General features: G+C 36.7%; 1 protein-coding gene across 4 annotated transcripts in view; it reads right to left on the bottom strand.

The window, feature by feature from the left end:
* Positions 1-18,922, bottom strand: part of ASAP1 (ArfGAP with SH3 domain, ankyrin repeat and PH domain 1) — a 161,789-nt gene that overhangs the window by 20,536 nt on the left and 122,331 nt on the right. For all 4 annotated transcript variants that reach the window (XM_075743314.1, XM_075743316.1, XM_075743318.1 and 1 more), the window contains 7 exons: positions 17,973-18,064; positions 16,990-17,176; positions 14,424-14,509; positions 12,107-12,222; positions 9,744-9,811; positions 7,206-7,313; positions 5,672-5,900 (listed from right to left, as the gene is read on the bottom strand). In XM_075743314.1, coding sequence (XP_075599429.1) covers positions 5,672-5,900; positions 7,206-7,313; positions 9,744-9,811; positions 12,107-12,222; positions 14,424-14,509; positions 16,990-17,176; positions 17,973-18,064 — 886 coding nt within the window. The remainder of the gene's footprint in view (positions 1-5,671; positions 5,901-7,205; positions 7,314-9,743; positions 9,812-12,106; positions 12,223-14,423; positions 14,510-16,989; positions 17,177-17,972; positions 18,065-18,922) is intronic.

Below are 18,922 nucleotides of genomic sequence, written 5' to 3'. Positions count from 1 at the left end.
GAAACCATGCAAAGCTGTTACATTCCACTCAAGAAATGGTGGGTTTAGAGTATAAAAACCTCATATTTGTATTTCTTTTTTACCACTTAATGAGAGATACGGAAGAACCAGTATTCCAGTTAATGGTAGAACAGGTACTGCAAAGGAAAGTAAGTTTATATTAAAAATAGTATCATTAACAAGTGATGTTATTCTTATTTCTAAAGTTCTTATGAGTGACATTTTGCACAGATATTACTAAAAGCTTCTTCAGTTTGTCTTACTTCAGATCATATATTTTCCGTACTGAAAATGAGATCATAATTAAATAAAAATGATCACGATCACTCTGAATAAGAAAGTTAAAAATACACATTGATTCAAAATTAGCATTTGAAGTACATTATATAATTAATGCTTAAAAAAGTCCTGTTTCCAAAAAAAAAAAAAAAGCGCCAAAATTTATATTAAAGAATGTTGTATTTTGGTTTGATGCACAAATATAAAAAACCATGAAACCAACAGTTGTCAGTTAGCCTTCCCTTCCTATTATGGTACTAAAAAATCCAACATTTGAGTGGGATAACTAGTATTATTTAACCAAAACATACAACACAAGAATATTTAAAAAAAAAAAAAGTCTAAGTACAGGCAAGAGAACTATAAAATCCTGAAAGCATTCAGAAGAGACAGAAGAAACTGGATGACCTCAAAGGTTGAGATAATGGAAATGAGATTAAATACAACAGTATTATGGACAACATTAAAGTTCTATGCAAAGGAAGCATTTGTACTATAAATCAAGGACTCCAGTTGAAAATGGTAGTAGAGATTGTGTAACGCCTGATATGCTATAGTATGATGCAATCATGAGCAAACAAATAGAATGAAAAGAAGTTTTGATGTAGTATTTCCAGCAGAAACAGCAAGGTATGAATGCTGTCCCTACACTTACAGTCGTCTGTATTTAAGCAAGCTGATTTAAACAGGAAAGGTACAGCGAAGGGCTAGTATGATGAAAGGACAACTTAAATGATAGGAAACTGAAAATACTCTTTTATCAGAAAAGGTGAAATATGCTTGGTTTGTTTAGTCTAACCAAACAGAAATGGGAGACCTGTAGGATTGCTCTCCAGGTAGTGCTTCGATACGGACACCAACGACAGAAAAATCACTGAAACTAAACGACAATGATGGTACGTGAACAAAGTAACTTAGTGGACTTGAGATTTCTAATCCTGTAAGCAAGGCAGTCAGACAACTTCTAGAAGTTACTAGAAAATGCAAATAACTTGGTTAGAAATTGAGCCTGACCAAGTGAAGAAGCAGATTATACGACATGGTGTCTGCAGTAGCAGTGGACTGGAACCACGAAGGAAGTGCCTGTGGGGTTATGTACCTAACATCAGAGCGGTGAAAGAGAGCGTAAAATATGCAAACTTGTAAGTACTGAAGATCCAAACTTAACTCCATGACATAAAATTGATCCCTGACCTCACTGAGTGTTCATCCGATATGAGAGAAATAGGCAGCATCGTTAAAAATCAATTAGCTTTCTGCTAAAATTAAGGAAACCTGGCTTAGATTGCCTAAGACTTCTACGAAACTACTTAGCAGCATTGCCCTCCCATTGGATTTGCAATTAAGGTTGTGCAAAACCGTATTTAGCTACTGTGCTGAGTCATGCAACTACTTCAACATTGAAGATTTTTTTTTTTTTTTTTTTTTGAAAGATTTCTGTAAAACAACAGCGGGCCTGCTAGATGTCTGGAGCCATAATGCAGGTGAAAGCTGGAAAGGCTAGTGGAAAGATGATTTTCAGAATGTTACAGACTAAAGACTTGACTGACAACACAAGTAAGTTGAACCTGAGAAAGGTTAGATAAACTACTGGAAAAGGCATGCAGTGGCTGGCTTACACAGCTACTGTACTCTGTAAAAGTACTCTGTCCTTCTCATTCTACTGGGATTAAGTAAAACTGTAGCAGAGATAGCAGAAGGCAAGATGAATCAACAAATGAGCTGATTTAGTGTAGAGTAACAGTGTCTCAGCCAGTATTTATTACCAGTTCAGGTTCACTCATCAGCCTTTGCACAGCTGCACATCTTTTACGCTGTTGCTGGAGGAACCTTCAGCTTCAGAACTGATAGCAAATACTAAGGGAGTAGTAGTAACTTAAAAATCATTACAGCTGTCTGCTTTGTGAACATAAATAAACCCAAAGACAAATCTCACCCCAACGTTTTTAAGAATTTTTTGAAAAGTTATCAAACTAGAAAATCTGAACTTACGTTATAATGACGTATGGAGAAATTTAAAAAAAATCCCCATATACACATACTCCAACAATTATATCGATACAGTCGCCTAATTTTTAGGCACCAGATCCACTGAAAAACACAGGCAAAAGTGGTGTGCTTTATGTAAATTGCTCTAAACTTACCTTCTTTCCTCAACACAAAGTTCAGACTTGATGGCTTCCAGTCCACTGGGGAATCTCAGCAAACACCATGGAACCTTGCTACCAAGGGACTTCGCTGGAGAACGAAGCCAGCTTACAGAGGGCTAAAGGGAGGTGGTTTTGTTTAAATATGCAATGTGATTTGGAAAAGAGTTTTATCTGTGTGTCTCAGAGGATATAAAACATCATGAAACTTTAAAAATCTCTGCCTCCTTGGATCTCACCAGCTATCCACTCCATGTTCTAGCAAGGACCCATGGTATCTGCTGGGGCCTCTCAGCAGAGCAGGGATGAAGATCAGATAACATTTGGGGACAGAAGGTAAGCTTAAAGTTAATTACAGACTCAATGGTGCTTTTAAGCTTGCTATTTAGGGAACTTAACGCAAAATATACGACATTTTCATATAATCTTAAATCAAATAGGTTGCTATTAAAATGAACTTTGCTAACAAAAAATGCATTTAATAAGTATGTTAAACTTTGCTGTAAGGGATATACTCTATTACTAACAATCTCAAAAGAGCAGATATATTCTAAAGGATTATTTTTTCCTACACAAACAAAATTATCTCAGACTATTTCAAAATAAGATGTGTCACCAGTGTCTTATGGAAGTGGAGAGTCTCTGCTGCTTTTTCTTTGAAACAATCTGTTTGGAAGCTGGAAGTGGGGGACACTACAAGGTGTAGCACAGCTTATAATGAAGCACAAGTGCATCTGCAATGATGCTTCTAGAGTGACTCTCCTACGCTGATGAACATTCCACGCATTTGTCACTTTGTTCCTCTCTCCTTGTGAGTCTGTTAAATTATTCCTGTAACACAGGCATGTATTTAATGGAAACTTCCAAAACTGATAAATACTTTGCTATATTATTGGATGGAAATCAACCAAAAAACCAGCATCACTCACAGACTGTAAAATTTTGGCACGTTTGAAGTGGAGAAGTCCAGTGACTTTCATGTGACAGTAGTTCCATTCAACCTCTCACGCGTACATACACTGTGAATCCGGCATGTTCCACTCTGAAGAACTAGTTAATGTTACTGTTACCATTAGAAGGCAATTCTTCTCTGTATTCTGTGGTAATATCATATTATGTTGTTGTAATACAAATAAGGATTTCTTTTGCATAAGCCTTGACATCAAAACACACAAGAACTCAACATTTCTCTCCAAGTAGCTTTGGTGCTGTGTTGATTCACTCATCTGGGAGTTTGCAGGAACACCTAGGAAAATGCCTTAAGACTTCTAAAACTTGAATACATACTTAGAATGAAATATGCACGTGAGTATTCCCCTTGCTGGAAAAAAAGACAATTTTCTGAATAAGTCCATATTAGAGGTACACTATATAATGACAATGAAATCACGTTCATTATAATCCATTGAAAGTTGACAACATACTAAGCAGTGTACAGACAGATACAAGACACAAGCTCCTTAACCTTCTTAAGGAAATGGGACTCCTGATTAGTTTCCAAGTCTTGCAACTTTATAACAAAAAAAAAAGTTATCCTGGGTGAGAGTGAAGGAACACCTAAGCCCATACATGGTGTCTGACAGTGGACAAGCAGTAGCAGAATGTTAAAGCATGTAAAAAAAGATGAGGGAGAGGAAGGAAAAGATTAGAATCTTGTAATGCCAACAGGAAGGTCAACAAAGCTACAAGGATTACAAATGAGTCCTCAGTGAAACTGATAGAAAGACACTTAGATTATGAAATCTCATGTGAAAAACACATCCCCTGGCAAAACTGCTTTGCCTCTTAATGGAAAATAAACCTGTTTTAAAAAAAAAAAAAAGAGAGCCAAGGGATTCATTTGAAAGTTGCCAGTACGTGACAAAGACTGATGGTGGAACAGTAGTTCTTACATATGAACCATGTAAAAGCAGACATCTGATGCCAACACACTCTGTTCTGTCCCTTTTACTCTTTCACATTTTAGTGATAGCAATTCTTGGTGGTTTTTTTTTTTTTCTGTTGGGTTTTTTGGCTTTTTTTGGGTTTTGGGTTTTTTTTTTGGGGGGTGGGGGGTATGTCCATGTTGAAAAAGAGTTAACTACCAGTTAGGGAAATGAAATACGAAGCCATAGCAGTGCTAACAAAAGGGAGTATCAGCAAAACTGCTGAAGCCTTAAACTATACTGTCATCTTCATCCCAACTACAGTTTTGTCTAACAAGTCTACCGTAAAAACACAATTTGGCTATTTCTAGATTAACTACAAAAAAAAAAGGGAAGAGATGAAGAGTGGGGTTTTTTGTTCTAAAAAGTAGATTTGAACAAATTACAGCAAAGTAACAGGCTTTGTTCCATAAATACGTCCTCTAAACTTGGAAGTTATAATATAACTATCCAGGTCAAAGAACTGCCATCCACTACAGCTGCAAGAGTCTCATATGGAAATCAGTTCTCCTCCTTTTCAAGTACTACCAAGAGTGTCACCACTATTACTAAGAAAAAGCATCTCATTCATTTCAACTAAAGGTAGATTTCCAAACTGATTGAACTGTACCACGAACCCTCCTTAAGGATAATTCTACAGGAGCAAAATGGTTGTTTCACTCAGGGAAAAATGGGTGATGTTTAGTTTAGATCTTCAGTGCGTGACTCATTAATTATCTGGCAATAGGCTTGGTATTTTCCCTGCCTTTCTTTATACCCCTCCAGTAACTCACCAAAATGGAAGAGGAGAGTGTTGATGCACCGAGAGGGAAGGAACTTTTATACCAACCTGCTCAGCACCTCACAGGTCATTTTGGTATTTTTCTTTTTCCACACTGACTGCAAGGACTGCACCTTTTCTCCTCCAAAGCTTTGTTTCTTCACCCTCTCTGCCAGACACTACACAGCACATCATTGTATAGCACTATGCACCATCAGCCTTCTTCTAAGACACTTGCATTTTTGAAACTACAAATACTTAAAAATGCTTCTCCAAAATATGAACAGAATCGCTACATAAAATGAACCAACTCTTATTTATCAGAGTATTACTTTATTTTTTCACCCATTCACATACACTGTTATGAATGAGTCCATTACAAAGCATTGCGTCACCCTCGTTTTTTGTTTTCACGTTTTGAACATGTGTTGTACCATATTACCACATCAATGTAGTAAGAGAAACACGCTACATCCTGAAACACTGTAATGCACCTGGTTAAAGGAAAGACAACTGTGGAAAAATGACTGCTTGCAAGCGTAGTTTGAAGAGAGACTTACCTTTGCCAGCATTTCTAGGAGGAAGAGGAGGAGCGTCTGCAGTTGGAGAGGTGGGTGAATCTGTGCTTGTAGAAGCAAAAATCTGATTGGTAAAAGCTCCATAGGAGAGTCTTTGCTTGTCTCTAGGAGTGCTAAATGCAGGGTGAGTCAATTTGTCTTGGGGAGAAATGCTCGAAGAGTGACAAAAACTTTGGGGTCTTGGAGATCTTTCTTTTTTTATAGGACTAGGCTGTGAATAGAAAAACAAATATATTAAACAGTTGTCTAAATACTAAATATAGTTAATACGTTTAGGAAAGAATATAACAGAACAGATATGCTAGTGAACATGAGCATAATTTATTTCTTTATTGGACAAATAAGCCCACATTCCTCCCTTTTTCAGAGATCCAACCTGAAAGATCCTCTCCTCTGTAACTGAAAAACAAGGACTGTAGCATCAACAAATCATCACGTACACAAAGTCAGATCTATTATTAAAGCAGTAGACACATAATAATAATATACTAAATAATACAGTAATAAAAGCCTATTAAAGTTTTTTACTCAGACCAGAGTTATCTCAAAGATCAGATATATTACCCCATTAATGCATATATAAAATAAAATAACCACTTCTGACACTTCAAATCTATTTGTTGACTAAACTAGCAATACATTCGACGATACGTCTCATCTAAACGTATACAATTGCTCTTTGAAGAAATTTTACACAGCAATTTTTGACTGCTGTATATATCTAGCTGCATTTGGAGCAGGACCTGTTTCACTGCTGCTCTGGTTCAGGCAGGCTATTATCTCCACTGCAGCATTAGTCACCCTCCTGAGGCTCCTCGCACAGATAATCACTTTGTTCTCTGCTGTCCTTGAGGATATGTAAATTATTCGAGTTTCTGAATTTTTCAGTCCCAAGTGTCCCAGAAAATGAAAAGTTGGCCACATTTCTTTCTACAGCACCCACGTAAAATAGGAGAGGTGTATTCCCATTTATTACAGAAACAGAGCACAGCGTAATTAACTGACTTGCTAAAGTAGGACACACAAGCTAAGTTCTCACATGTTCTAAGATGGTAATTATCCTATGCCCTCAAGTTTTATCTCTCCATTATTTTTTTTTAACAAGGAATAAAGTGCAAAGCACAGTTTTTGAAAAAGAGTTAGTTGATTCAACAACTAGGTTTTTAATTAATTTATGGAAAAAATAAGTATGCAAGCTCCAGCTAAAAATGAACAGCCTAGAATTCAGAAGAGGATGAAGTGACAAAGAAATCTACATTTACCAATTTATATTATATTGTATGTCTTGTCAAAGCAAAACTTCTGAAACTCAAGTCCATAATAACTAGGTTGACAAAGTGTATTCAAAAAACACTTTGGCAATCGTTAATACAGGCCTCAGAAATAGCTTTTTTCCCCCAAAAAAAATCTCTAAGAAAAAGGAAAGGTTAAAGTGGGTCCCTAACTTCTATTCATTTCCACAGAACAGAAATTTTGATGGGTTTTGTACAAAGCCATGTCAGTCATTCACGCTTACTTTATCATCTAAGTCGTCATCACTTTCATCAATTTCTTCCTGCCGAAGATTCCATTCATACTCGACATGGACATGAGGGTTTAACTTTCCTGCCTTGGCTTGAGAAAGCTGAAAGAAGTAACAATTCTTGTTAAAATACTTCCTGTTCCTTTGTTGTCAACAAAGTTAGTTTTGTAACAGCAAGCAGTAAACTGAAATATTTAGAGGTTCAATGCTTTTCCAGACATTAAAAAGAAACAATTTCAGGGCAATTACACAAACATCCTTCATTTATTTGAGGTACAGAAAAATGGCAAAAAGGGAAGATTTTCTCAAAATGGGTAGAACTTGCCATGTTTGACAAGCATTTGAAAAGGTGACATGAAGAAAAGGTATATGCACAAAACCAGAATGCATCTGGAGCTCTCCTTTCCAAAAGGGAAAGGCAAAACCTATATAAATTCTGGTACATACTATTAACCATCCAAAAATCACAATCCTTATGCTAGAATCAAAATAAAAAAGTATTTATCCTTTATTAAAATATTTCCCTACCTCTCACTGGATGAGGCCAATGTGTCTTATGCACAAAATTCCTCTACTTTGCCAGCCTAAATAATGTATTCCCATTCTTTATAAATCTACTACTACAACGATCAGCAAAAAAAGAAAACTGCAGTTCATGGTTATTCTGAGGAGATTATGTCTTGTTTTCAGTTCTCAGACTTCCCGTCATTATTTATTCCTTCACATCGTTTGAAATGTAGTCTACTTGGTACAAGTTGATTCAGGAGAGTCTTTAACCATATTCTCAAAATAAAATTTGGAAGAAAGAATTTTCAATCTGTATGTAAGTATTAATGAACCCACTGGAGTTGAAATCAAATTTAATTACAGTTAAGACTCCAGCTATGCAACAGAAATTAGGTTAGTACATCTGATATATTGCAAACATCTAGATATTTATTTTGTACTTTTTATTGCCAGTGTTAAACAATATGCTCACTTGTATTTTTTTTTTAATCTTAACCTCATTGTCACTTGTCAGAAAAATGTAGAAATAGTTTTCCTCTTCAAAAATGAAAAAAGAGAAAAGGAGTAAATGCTCTATTATAGTTAACTGAAATAATCAGTGAGGTATTTGTGGTATTTTGATTGCAATAATCAAAATGGTTAACTGCTAGACAAGCTCAGCGATAACATCCACTGGTTTTTATTTGTTCTACAACACAATCAGTTGGTCCACATTAATGGCAGATGTTACTTTCTTAAATATACACTGGGGGGGGCGAGGACAGGATGCAATCCATACCAATTGTACATTGAAGAGCTGATCTGTTTTTCAGCTGACAGGATACTCCAAATATTGGAAGCACGACTTACACAGCAGGCATGGGAGTAATTGAGAAGTCAGGGAGAGTACCACCTTATCAACCATAGCAAAAGGTTGACTTGCATCCCCAGAAACATGGAAAATTATTCTGATTTGTGAAGGACAAGCTCTCTTGATAGTGCAATAATTAATACATGACAAGAACTTTTAATCGTCAAAGGAAAGGTATTACAATTACCAGCTGCAGAAAAAAGTAGATATCCTCCTTTGCTCATCAAAATGAGGCAAAGAGTTCTGAGAAACAGAATTAAGCAGCAAGTGACAACTGTTTTGTAAATTCTTCTGGTTTTGTCTTGAATGTGAAACTGCCACACTACTTATACTTTTTAATCTCTTGACAGTACTTGAATTCACTTGCCTACTAAATGCATACTGGTGACAGGCACCTTAGAGGGCCAAGAACAAACAAGTCTCTTGCTCTGATGTCCTTATTCCTGGCTAACTGCTTCAGAAGAGCACCTGGGAAAATCATTTACCACCTTTATTTCTTGAACTCTGATAATTTTCTTAAGTGGCGTCTGTTAACATCACTCATACATTCTCAAAATTCCAGAAAGTTTTTGCTCTGATCATGTTGATCAGAGGGACAAAGTCCCACAGAAGCTGGTGTTTTACAGTTTTGATACCCTAAATTCCAGATATTACACTTTTGCTTCTTTCTCCTTTGAGGAGGTTCAATTTCAACTTGTTTCAATTCTCCTTCTAAGTAGACTTTCATCATATCTGAACTATCTGTCCCACTAAATAATTTGGAAAGAGCCAAAGCAGGAAAAGTTATGCAAAGATCCAAACCTAAAAGGTCTTTCAGGGGTTGTTTTGTCCTCCTTATAGAAATGTCTATAAGCAGAACTTTTGAGGTGGTGAAGCCCAAATGTCCTAAAATGATGCATTAATTGATATTCAAATACCTGACCCTCCAGCATTTAAGGTCTTCAAATACGCTGGTTAAAATAACTAAGTACTTCCAATAGAAGTACGATCTTTAACTGTTACAAAGAAAATGACTGTTGTGGTTTTGAAGTTAGAAAATATTCATCTGTGGTAGGGCCTTCAGATCAGCACACAGCCAGCTGGCAGCAATACAAAGTTTGAGATACAGTGGTAATGATATCTTAAGTAGATCACATCTTTAAAGAAGTAAACATCCCTCCCCCCCTGATTCTTACCAGTTCCTCACATTGGACAGCTTTCACTCTTTTTGCTGTGTCCAGAGCTGTCTCTCCAGCTTGGTTTACTACAAGATTAACAACAACAACAACAAAAAAAAGAGAGCGATTGTTTGAGATGTCTCAAGAATCAATTCATTAAGTTTCACTATTTTTAGCAGAGTAACTTCTAAAAGTGATCAAAAACATCTATTTACTCTATAGCAGCTGCAGCTCTTTAAGATTCCACTCTAAGTGCTCACGCATTTCATGTATCATCAGGTTCTTTCTGAACAGCAGCATCTGCTGGGACAGTTCCCAAATCCCTCCTAACCATCTTAGCAGGGAATATAAAGAAATTTAGTCATTTCAATCTCCACTCAACTCCTTTGCCAGTAAAACTCTTACATAAAATAAGCAGGAAAAGCAACCAGACAGGGTAAGATAGCTTTAAAAAAGAAAACTATTCTAAGATTTAAAAAACCACGTTTTACTTTGATTAATACATAATGGTTTGAAGCCTGAAGACAGAAGTCCTATTCGAAGATGACATTTGAAGAAGAATAATTTTAAAACTTTTTAGCTATTTCATCTTTATAAAGGCTATAAAATGGTTTATATTTTAGAATAATGCCTGATCAGAAAGGTTATGTCTGGGCACTCTAGAAGGTCCTTTGGCACAACATCTAATGGGATCCTTCCTAGATGCTGAGTAGCAAGTCTCAAAAAACAACAACGCCCATACCCTAACCTGATGTGGACAAACCTAGGGAACATTTATTCTTACAGTATAGCAGTAAATGCCATGGAGCTGTAACAGAGTATACTCTACAGCGTATCCAGATTGTAAAGCATTTTTGTGATTTGGAACTGAAAACAGTCAACCTGAGGTCTCATAAGCAAATATGTCTATGTGTAATATTACATACAGAACGCCAGTCATGAATCCTAGAAAATACAAAGCAGTCATCAAGAAAGGCTTATGAATTTGAAAGAATTAGTAACTCTAGAAGGAGGAGGGCTCTTTATGGAAAGATCTGAGATGGCTCAGGAGTTTTAATATGAAAAGGAATGAAAATACAGTATATCTTAACCGAAGTTAACACACAGATGGCTTAAGAGACTACATAAACTCCAAACTTTCAACCTTTAAGTATAAATCTGAGGTTTCAAGGCTTAAGGAAGACATGCAGTTCCTATGTGAGAGCATTAAAAAAACAAAACAACAGCAAAACCAACCCCAAAACAAAACAAAAGGTAAGAACACTCTTCCAGCATCTACCTATGGAAGGACCAATAAGCACACTTAAACTTGTTCAGATAGCTTTCCCATTTTCTTAATTAGGGACATATCTGCTAAAAAAGTCACATCAAATTCTTCAACTACTGATAATATTACAACATATTCTAAGAATGTATAAAAAGGCCAAGGAAACCAATGACTTCTGCCACTGATATGAACTTAAATTTATGCAACAGTTTTTTACTGGGCAGTGGAGGAAAACAATGGTGACAAGGAAAAAGGGTGAAACAAAAAGTTCATACTCTTCAGTTTGCACCAACTGTTCAGAAAGCTTCTCTCCAATACCAAAAACTGACAGAATGCAAATATTTTATAGACATGGTGATGACACTTAGCTTCTGAGCCCGACAAGCTGGATTCATGGAATACCTTCCTAACTCTCAAAATATGGCAGGAAAAGGAGAGCATTGAGTAAATGAGAGATTGTCCTAACTGTGAGCAAACAGTTTACAGAGATTCTACTTTTAATTAAACTTTTGCTAAGCCACAATGAAAAATGGACAGGTTTAGGTATAGCAAGTGTTATACCTATCATCTCACTCGTGTAGATGGCAAACAGAAGACAGGTAGCTGACAAAGCTAATCCCTTCCCTAATCAGCGGCATTGGTGCTTAGGGCAGGCTGGGTGAAGCCGCAGTGCCAACTGACATTAATATTAAAAGAAGAATTAACTGTTGTGTACACAAAACCCACATACATCTACAGTGGAATTAATGTGAGCAGCCATTTGAAGCATTATAACATACAAGTACAAGATGAATTTTACACTGTAAGTCACAAATCTAAATTCCAGGACATTTACAATGTGTCAGAAATAAAACTGTGGAAAAACTAGGGTTTACTAGTTGTATTTCATATTAGAAAATTTTCGTCATTATTATCTTCTAAAAATTTAAGTTCCCTTTCTTAACTGAAGGCTTCCTTTAGGCTGGTTGGTGGTAAAGTCTTCATCTTTCTAAGACAGTTTTATTTTTCCTTTTAGAAGCTCACTTAACACAGTGAGGCATAAATAAAAGTGGTCAAAACAATGGAAATAAATTTTAGGAAATCTTTATTTCCAAGTTTTATATAATGAACTTACCTACATCAATAGTTGGCTTCCCCCTCAAAAGCAATTTCAAACACTCAGGCTTATTATACATACTGCAGTAGTGTAGAACCGTATTACCCAATGCTGTTTGTTTATCCAGGTTTCCACTGAACACAAAAGAAAAACCAGTCAAGAGAAGTACAGTATGCTGTGCTACTCATTTCAGATCTAGCATCCCTATAAATAATAAATGCATAAATACTTTACTGGACAACTATGAAGTAGAAGGAGAAAGAAATATTTTTTAATAAAACATTACTTTCAAAGACTATTAAGAATAGTTCCAAGCATACTGGAAATTCCTAAGCTGTGGTTGAAAAGAACTGAGCATCTACAGATGTTCATTAAGAAAAAAAAAAAGTGAAACTCCAAAGATTCAAACCTAATCCTCTGTAAGGTCATGCCAGTTGTTTTCCACCTGGCACTTCACTGGTATTTCTTTCAAACATGCTAAATTAAAAGTATCTAAAAAATCATTTTGATACAGTTGGAATACGTTAGTAAGTCCCACACATTCAATGAACTATGAAGAATGGCTGTGAAGATACACAAAAGAGTCATAGAATCATAGAATGGTTTGGGTTGGAAGGGACCTTAAAGACTAAGTTCCAACCCCCCTGCCATGGGCAGGGACACCCTCCACTAGACCAGGTTGCCCAAAGCCCCATCCAGCCTGGCCTTGAACACTTCCAGGGAGGGGGCATCCACAATCCAGTCATAAGGAGGAATATAAGGATACACACGGAGTTAGGGAAAGAAATTGTGCCCTGGATTCAAATTCACATGGCTATTTAAAATTGTACATCCTTCAGTTTTCAATTTCTAAAACAAGGTTTCTCAAAAAAAGTTACTAACATATTGGGAACAATATAATACATTTATAAAAATGAAAAGAAAAGCTCAGAACATGACAGCTTTTTTTCCACTCAGTATTAACCATATTGAAGAGTAAGTGCAGAGCCCATATGGTTATAAAGATGCTCTTAAATTTGAGACTGAGACAAAAAATACAGACAGATGACAAAACATGTAAAAGATGATAGTTGTCAGAAGAAACTATAAAGCTTCCTAACTAAACAAAATAATTTTAAATAATAATCCAAAACAACAAATCCTTAATAATGCTCAAAATAATAATTTGGGCTTCTAACACATTTTTCAAATTAAGATGTCAAACAGCTTGAAATATTAGTAGCTTATATTTTGTACTTTAATGAACCTTCTACAAGAGTCAGCACTCCATTTAACATGAGGGAGTAGTGGTAGAATAAAGTTTAGGTCAAGGTTACACAGCTAGTCTACATAGCCCAAGAGATGATGTCAGCAACGTGGATTCCAAGTCTGTGCCATCACCAGAAGACCAAACTGCCTCTCTAACACTCCCTATGTACAATGCTACGTAAACTATTAGAGATGGGAAGGTGGGGGGCGGGGGGGGGGGGAAGTATTCACTGACTGCACATAGCAGGTATGACTTGCTATGCTGAGGGAAAAACAAAAATTAACAAAATCTTCAAGCTTTCCCCCCACCAGCTCAAGCACGTTGTGATGAGTCTGCTGTGTTTCCCCAACCCTCCTCCCTCATCGTTCTGCAAAACCCACCACCTGACGCAGCAAGCGACTGCTGCTTCTTTCACTTAATAGCATACTATACAAGTGGATTGGCATTGACCTCATTTAATCATTATTGTGAAACATAAAAAATAATGTTGTACCACTACACCATTTGATTTAAAAAAAAAAGTTTTCATGAAGTTTTTTCACTTTTATGAACACATCTCTTGGCAACAAAGAATAGCTCAGCCAATAAACTAGATGTTGACAATTACTAGTTAAGAAGATTATGCTCTCAATAGCTTTAATAGTTTATTAAGTATTATAACACCTTTTTCAAAGTCAATCTAGCTTCTATTCATAATTTTCTGAGAATTACCCTTGTGCAATTTCTTTGCACAGATGCTGTATTTGGAACATTTACTTGTCATCCCTCCTTTACCGGAACTATTCGGTTGCATTGTTTCATACTGCCATGTGTTCTAAATCAATGCTCTTTTGCTCTACATAGTTTTCCCTTTCATCCTGTTTTTATATAACTGCTTTCCATGTTCTTAATCTACACTTCTTTTCCTTTCTCTACTCATTAGAAGCACAAAGGTTCAACTCAAAAGGTATTACATCATGCTCTTTCCAAACATATCCAAGGAAAACAATTATAAGTGATGAGCAAACACTGTCCAAAGCACTGCAAGATAGCTTTGAATATCTACATTTTTCATGCACAATGTAATGAAAAATGAGCAATCCATACCAGTTTTGTACAAGGAAGTCAACCAGATGGAGAGAGGTTTGGTCAGCAGTCCGGACTGCTAAATGAAGTGCTGTTTCACCTGGCTCCTAAACACATGTAAATAAAAGTTAGATTTTTGTGTCTTATTTCTGCAAAGCTTCTAATATCCGACGTACCGAGATATATGTCACTCTTTTATAACAAGTCTTTCAACAGAAAAATATTATTAGGAAATTCTGACAAAAACAGTTATTGCCTTTCTGATCTCTAGAAGACATCATGTGCTTCAAAGGAAACAGCATCACACTTTCTAATATCACAGCTTTCTCAAAACTAGTCTTCCCTTTTTCCCAGCTGGATGCAGCAATCCTGAGGACCCTTTAACCATTTTAGCTACTAGTAACTAAAAGGGATCCTGTCAAGGAATACTGAGCAAATTTACAGTACTTGTTGCTTTATGACACCTCGGTGACCTGTAAGCATGGCTACAACACTATTTCCTACAAAACCAGGGAGAAAAAACCCACCAAAAGAAACAAAATTAAAAAAAAAAAAAAATCATAGTCCTACATACATTAAATCTCTTACAGAATCACAGAATAGTTGAAGTTGGAAGGGATCTGTGGAGGTCATCTGGTCCAATCTCCCTGCCCAAGCAGGGCCACCCAGAGCCAGTTGCCCAGGATCATGTCCAGATGGCTTCTGAGTATCTCCAGGGATGGAGACTCCACAACCTCACTGGGCAACCTGTGCCAGTACTCAGTCACCCTCACAATTAAAAAAAAAAAAAGTTTCCTGCTGTTCAGAGGGAACGTCCTGTGTGTCAGTTTGTGCCCATTGCCTCTGGTCCTGTCACTGGGCACTGCTGAAAAGAGCCTGGCTCCTTCCTGCTGTACACCATCCTTTCAGGTATTTATATACAGTGGTAAGATCCCCCTGTGCCCTTCTCTTCTCCAGGTTGAATAGTCCCAGTTCTCTCAGCTTTTCCTCATACATCAGGTGCTCCAGACTCTCAAACATCTTTGTGGCCCTTCGTTACACTCTCTCCAGTATGGGGAGTCTCTCTCGTACTGGGGAGCCCAGAACTGGACACAGTACTCCAGCTGTGGCCTCACCAGCACCGAGTAAAGGGGAAGGATCACTTCCCTCAACCTGCCAGCAACACTTTGTCTGCTGCAGCCTGGACACCATTGGCCTATGCCACAAGGGCACACTGCTGGCTCATGTTCAACTTGGTGTCCACCAGGACCCCTAGATCTTTTTCTGCCAAGCTGCTTTCCAGCTGGGTGGTTCCCAGCATATATTGGTGCATGGGGTTGTTCCTCCCCAGACAGAGGGCTTCTTGTTGAACTTAAACGGAATCATACTTTATTTTCTATAAATATAACACATATATTAATGCATCTAAATAAAAATACGGTTTAATTCCATTTAAACGTTGCATAAGAAATTCATCTAAACCCAGATTTCATTACTCCTATTGATCATAAAGGGCATTTAAGAAACCTCCTATATTACAGTACATATATTTAGAAATAGTCACAACTTTTAAAAAGCATTACTTCATTAAACATCAGAGAATTTACAGTGGAGAACGCTGCTATAAATGTCTGAACTGAAGACTACATTCCAACTGGTGTTCTGGGTATCACTGACTGCAATAGCTGAGAAACGCTAAGGAGCTAATTCTGTGGTAACTGCTATGGATGACACATATAGAAAGTGTACCTTGTGTTAAAGAATCTGTAATGTGTTTCCACGATAAGCACTCTGTGATCTCTCAAGTGCTATATTGAACTTATTGCCTCCAAGCACTCTGTCCTTTGCCAAGTGAGCTATTTTCACAGAACTTGTTGAGAACATTCTCTGAGATCTCTCCAAGTTGGGTTCAAAAGTAATGGAAGAAAACATTGCTGACCAAGTGGTTACACAGCATCAATTATCTATAAAAACAGGCTACGTTGCTCTTGAGCAACATTTCTACATGGATACTTGAGGTCAACCTGGACTGATTTTTCTGAAAAGTTGTTACTGACTTCAGAAAGAAGATAAGTATTCAGAGCTTTATTAAAAAAATAAATCTCTCTTCCTCATTGAAAGAAACTGTATTTTTGTAAATGTTTCATCAGAAGCTGTGAAGGCATCAGATTTACTCATTCCTCATAAAGAATAAACAGAGACTTGCATACAGTCATTAATGTGTACCTTCAGCGACCACCTTAAAAGCAGATATAATAATGCATGTGATATCAGGTGACCCTGGGTTATCAAGCGAAAGTCCTCTCTCTTTGGGCCTTTTCCTAAAGGAAACATACTGCAGAACAGGTGCTTTTCAACATACTACAGTTGTACCAAGAACAGTGCATGATGTTACTATTGCATTTCACGCTCCTTCAGAGCAATTGATGACAACAGATATAGTGGTCTTTTCCCTCCCCACAAGGATGCCACGTTAAGGAAAGGAAGAAAAAACCCACCATTTTCATCTGTTATTTCTCTTGTTTTAGTATCAAAGGTAGCAGGTCCTGGACATTTTACAAATAGACATTATTTAAAATACTCTGCTTTGTTTACCTGAAAAGCTTACCTGTCCGGGCTCTAACAGTGGCTCCATTAGCTCTACCCCCTCTGCATAGACTTGAATTAGTGCAAGTAAATCCCTGGATTTGACAGCCTCAAGTAATTCATTCAGTTTAGCTGCTGCAGATGCACAAGTCTTCCTGGAGAACTTATGATCTACATATTTAGCAGTGATAAATTCTTTACGTGCAGTCCTGGGGGGTGTGAAAATAGAGCTTGGTTTAGAAATTTTTAGAAAAATGGGTCAATGATTTAAATTTAAAATCACCTTGCCTAACTCAGGAGCTGAGAAGGGAAGAGGAAAACTATCTGATAAAGACTGGTATTTATTATTATTATAATAATATGTGTCTGTTGCAAACAAGCCCAAAATAACGTATATACTCAATTTTATCTGGCCTTCTTGTTACATACAAAAATTATTCTGACTCTGGGGACTAAGACCAAAGAAAAAACAAAGCCTGAAATGTGATTTCTTGTGGAACCATACCTACATGTTAAAAATAGGATAAGCATGCGAAAACATGCTAAAAACAGGATAAAAGAAAACATACTGAGTCAGCTAGAAAATAACGTAACAGGTTAAAAGGTCTTCTGTGGCAAAACCACATCTTTTATACTTTATGTGCAACTCCTACACCAGGGAAAGGAAGAAAAAGCTTGTCACCATCTCAAGACAATACCTGAAGCTACCATCATTTAGCACAACTGTGTTTATCACCTGAGGGGATACTACAAAACATTCTAAATTCAAAATAATGAGTCTTGAAACACAAACTTAATGTTTTCTACACTGAGAAGCTGAGGTAGCTATACTGTGACTACATTACAACAGACTGAACTTCTAAGAAACTCCACAGTTGGAGTGAAAACCTCAATCCTCTGCCATCCTTGCCCTCCTCTGGCTTGGTTACTGTTTAAGACATTTTACATCATATATATATTCTGCAGTAAACTTAATGTTAAAGAATTTAGAGATTCAAAACTTACATATCACTTGATGGACTGGGTTTAGGTGAAGGACTAGGTAAATTCCCTTCCATAATATCATTAAAACTAGTATTTCCTACATTCTTGGCCAGCTGCAATAAGACAAAAAAATATATATGAGGGTGGCGGTTTTTCAGGTCTCACAGCAACCTAAAAACTGGACTATCAATGTGCATTTTCCACACTACTAATAAAAGATGGAATACACAGGTCTGCAAAATTAAAGCACAATGATTACAGTAAATATAAAGCAATTAAAAACATTTTCACGTGTGCATCCTATCATTCCAGAACTTGTGCAATAGGCTTCACAGTCACAGCTATTTGTATTTCAAGACAACCTGCCTTCAATATAAAAATAGAATGAGGAACTAGCAGCATGAACATTGAACCGGTGCTAGTACTCTGATCAGGAAGTTACTTTTGGAAAGAAGATCTGACCTACTGGAAAGTCATGCTTAGTAAAATTTGATTTAAATCAATAGTAACTTTGCAAATGAGACAAGAAGTATCAGTGCTAATGTTAAGCCTACATGCAAGCACAGAACTGCCTTTATCTTTTCTCAATTTTCCCCATACAAAATTTCTCTAACAAGTGTTTTCTCACAGGCCAAACAGCTGGGAAGATAAACCTGCTGTTTGAGGGGTTTTTGTATGGATTTTTTTCTTCGTTTTTTTTTTTCTTTTTTAGTACTCTCACATCAAATTCCTTTCATAACTTCAATGTTACAGGGTTTCTTCCATCAACTAAAAGATTCATCCAACATTTTTTGTCAAAATTAGCAACAGTCATTCTCACTTGTCAAGTTAAATTAGCTTTCATTTTCTTTAATCCCATGAGATTTTAGACTACTCTGATTTAGGGTCAAGATCAACTAATGAGAGGCGAAGTTCTGATGGCACTAATCACAACGGATGTCAATATTCATTCTGCAAAACCTCAGGAAATG

Source organism: Balearica regulorum, chromosome 2 (genome assembly GCF_011004875.1).
Source record: "Balearica regulorum gibbericeps isolate bBalReg1 chromosome 2, bBalReg1.pri, whole genome shotgun sequence".
Taxonomy (NCBI): Eukaryota; Metazoa; Chordata; class Aves; order Gruiformes; family Gruidae; genus Balearica; species Balearica regulorum.
The sequence above is the reverse complement of the archived record's forward strand: the minus strand, read 5'-3'. Positions and strand labels throughout refer to the sequence as shown.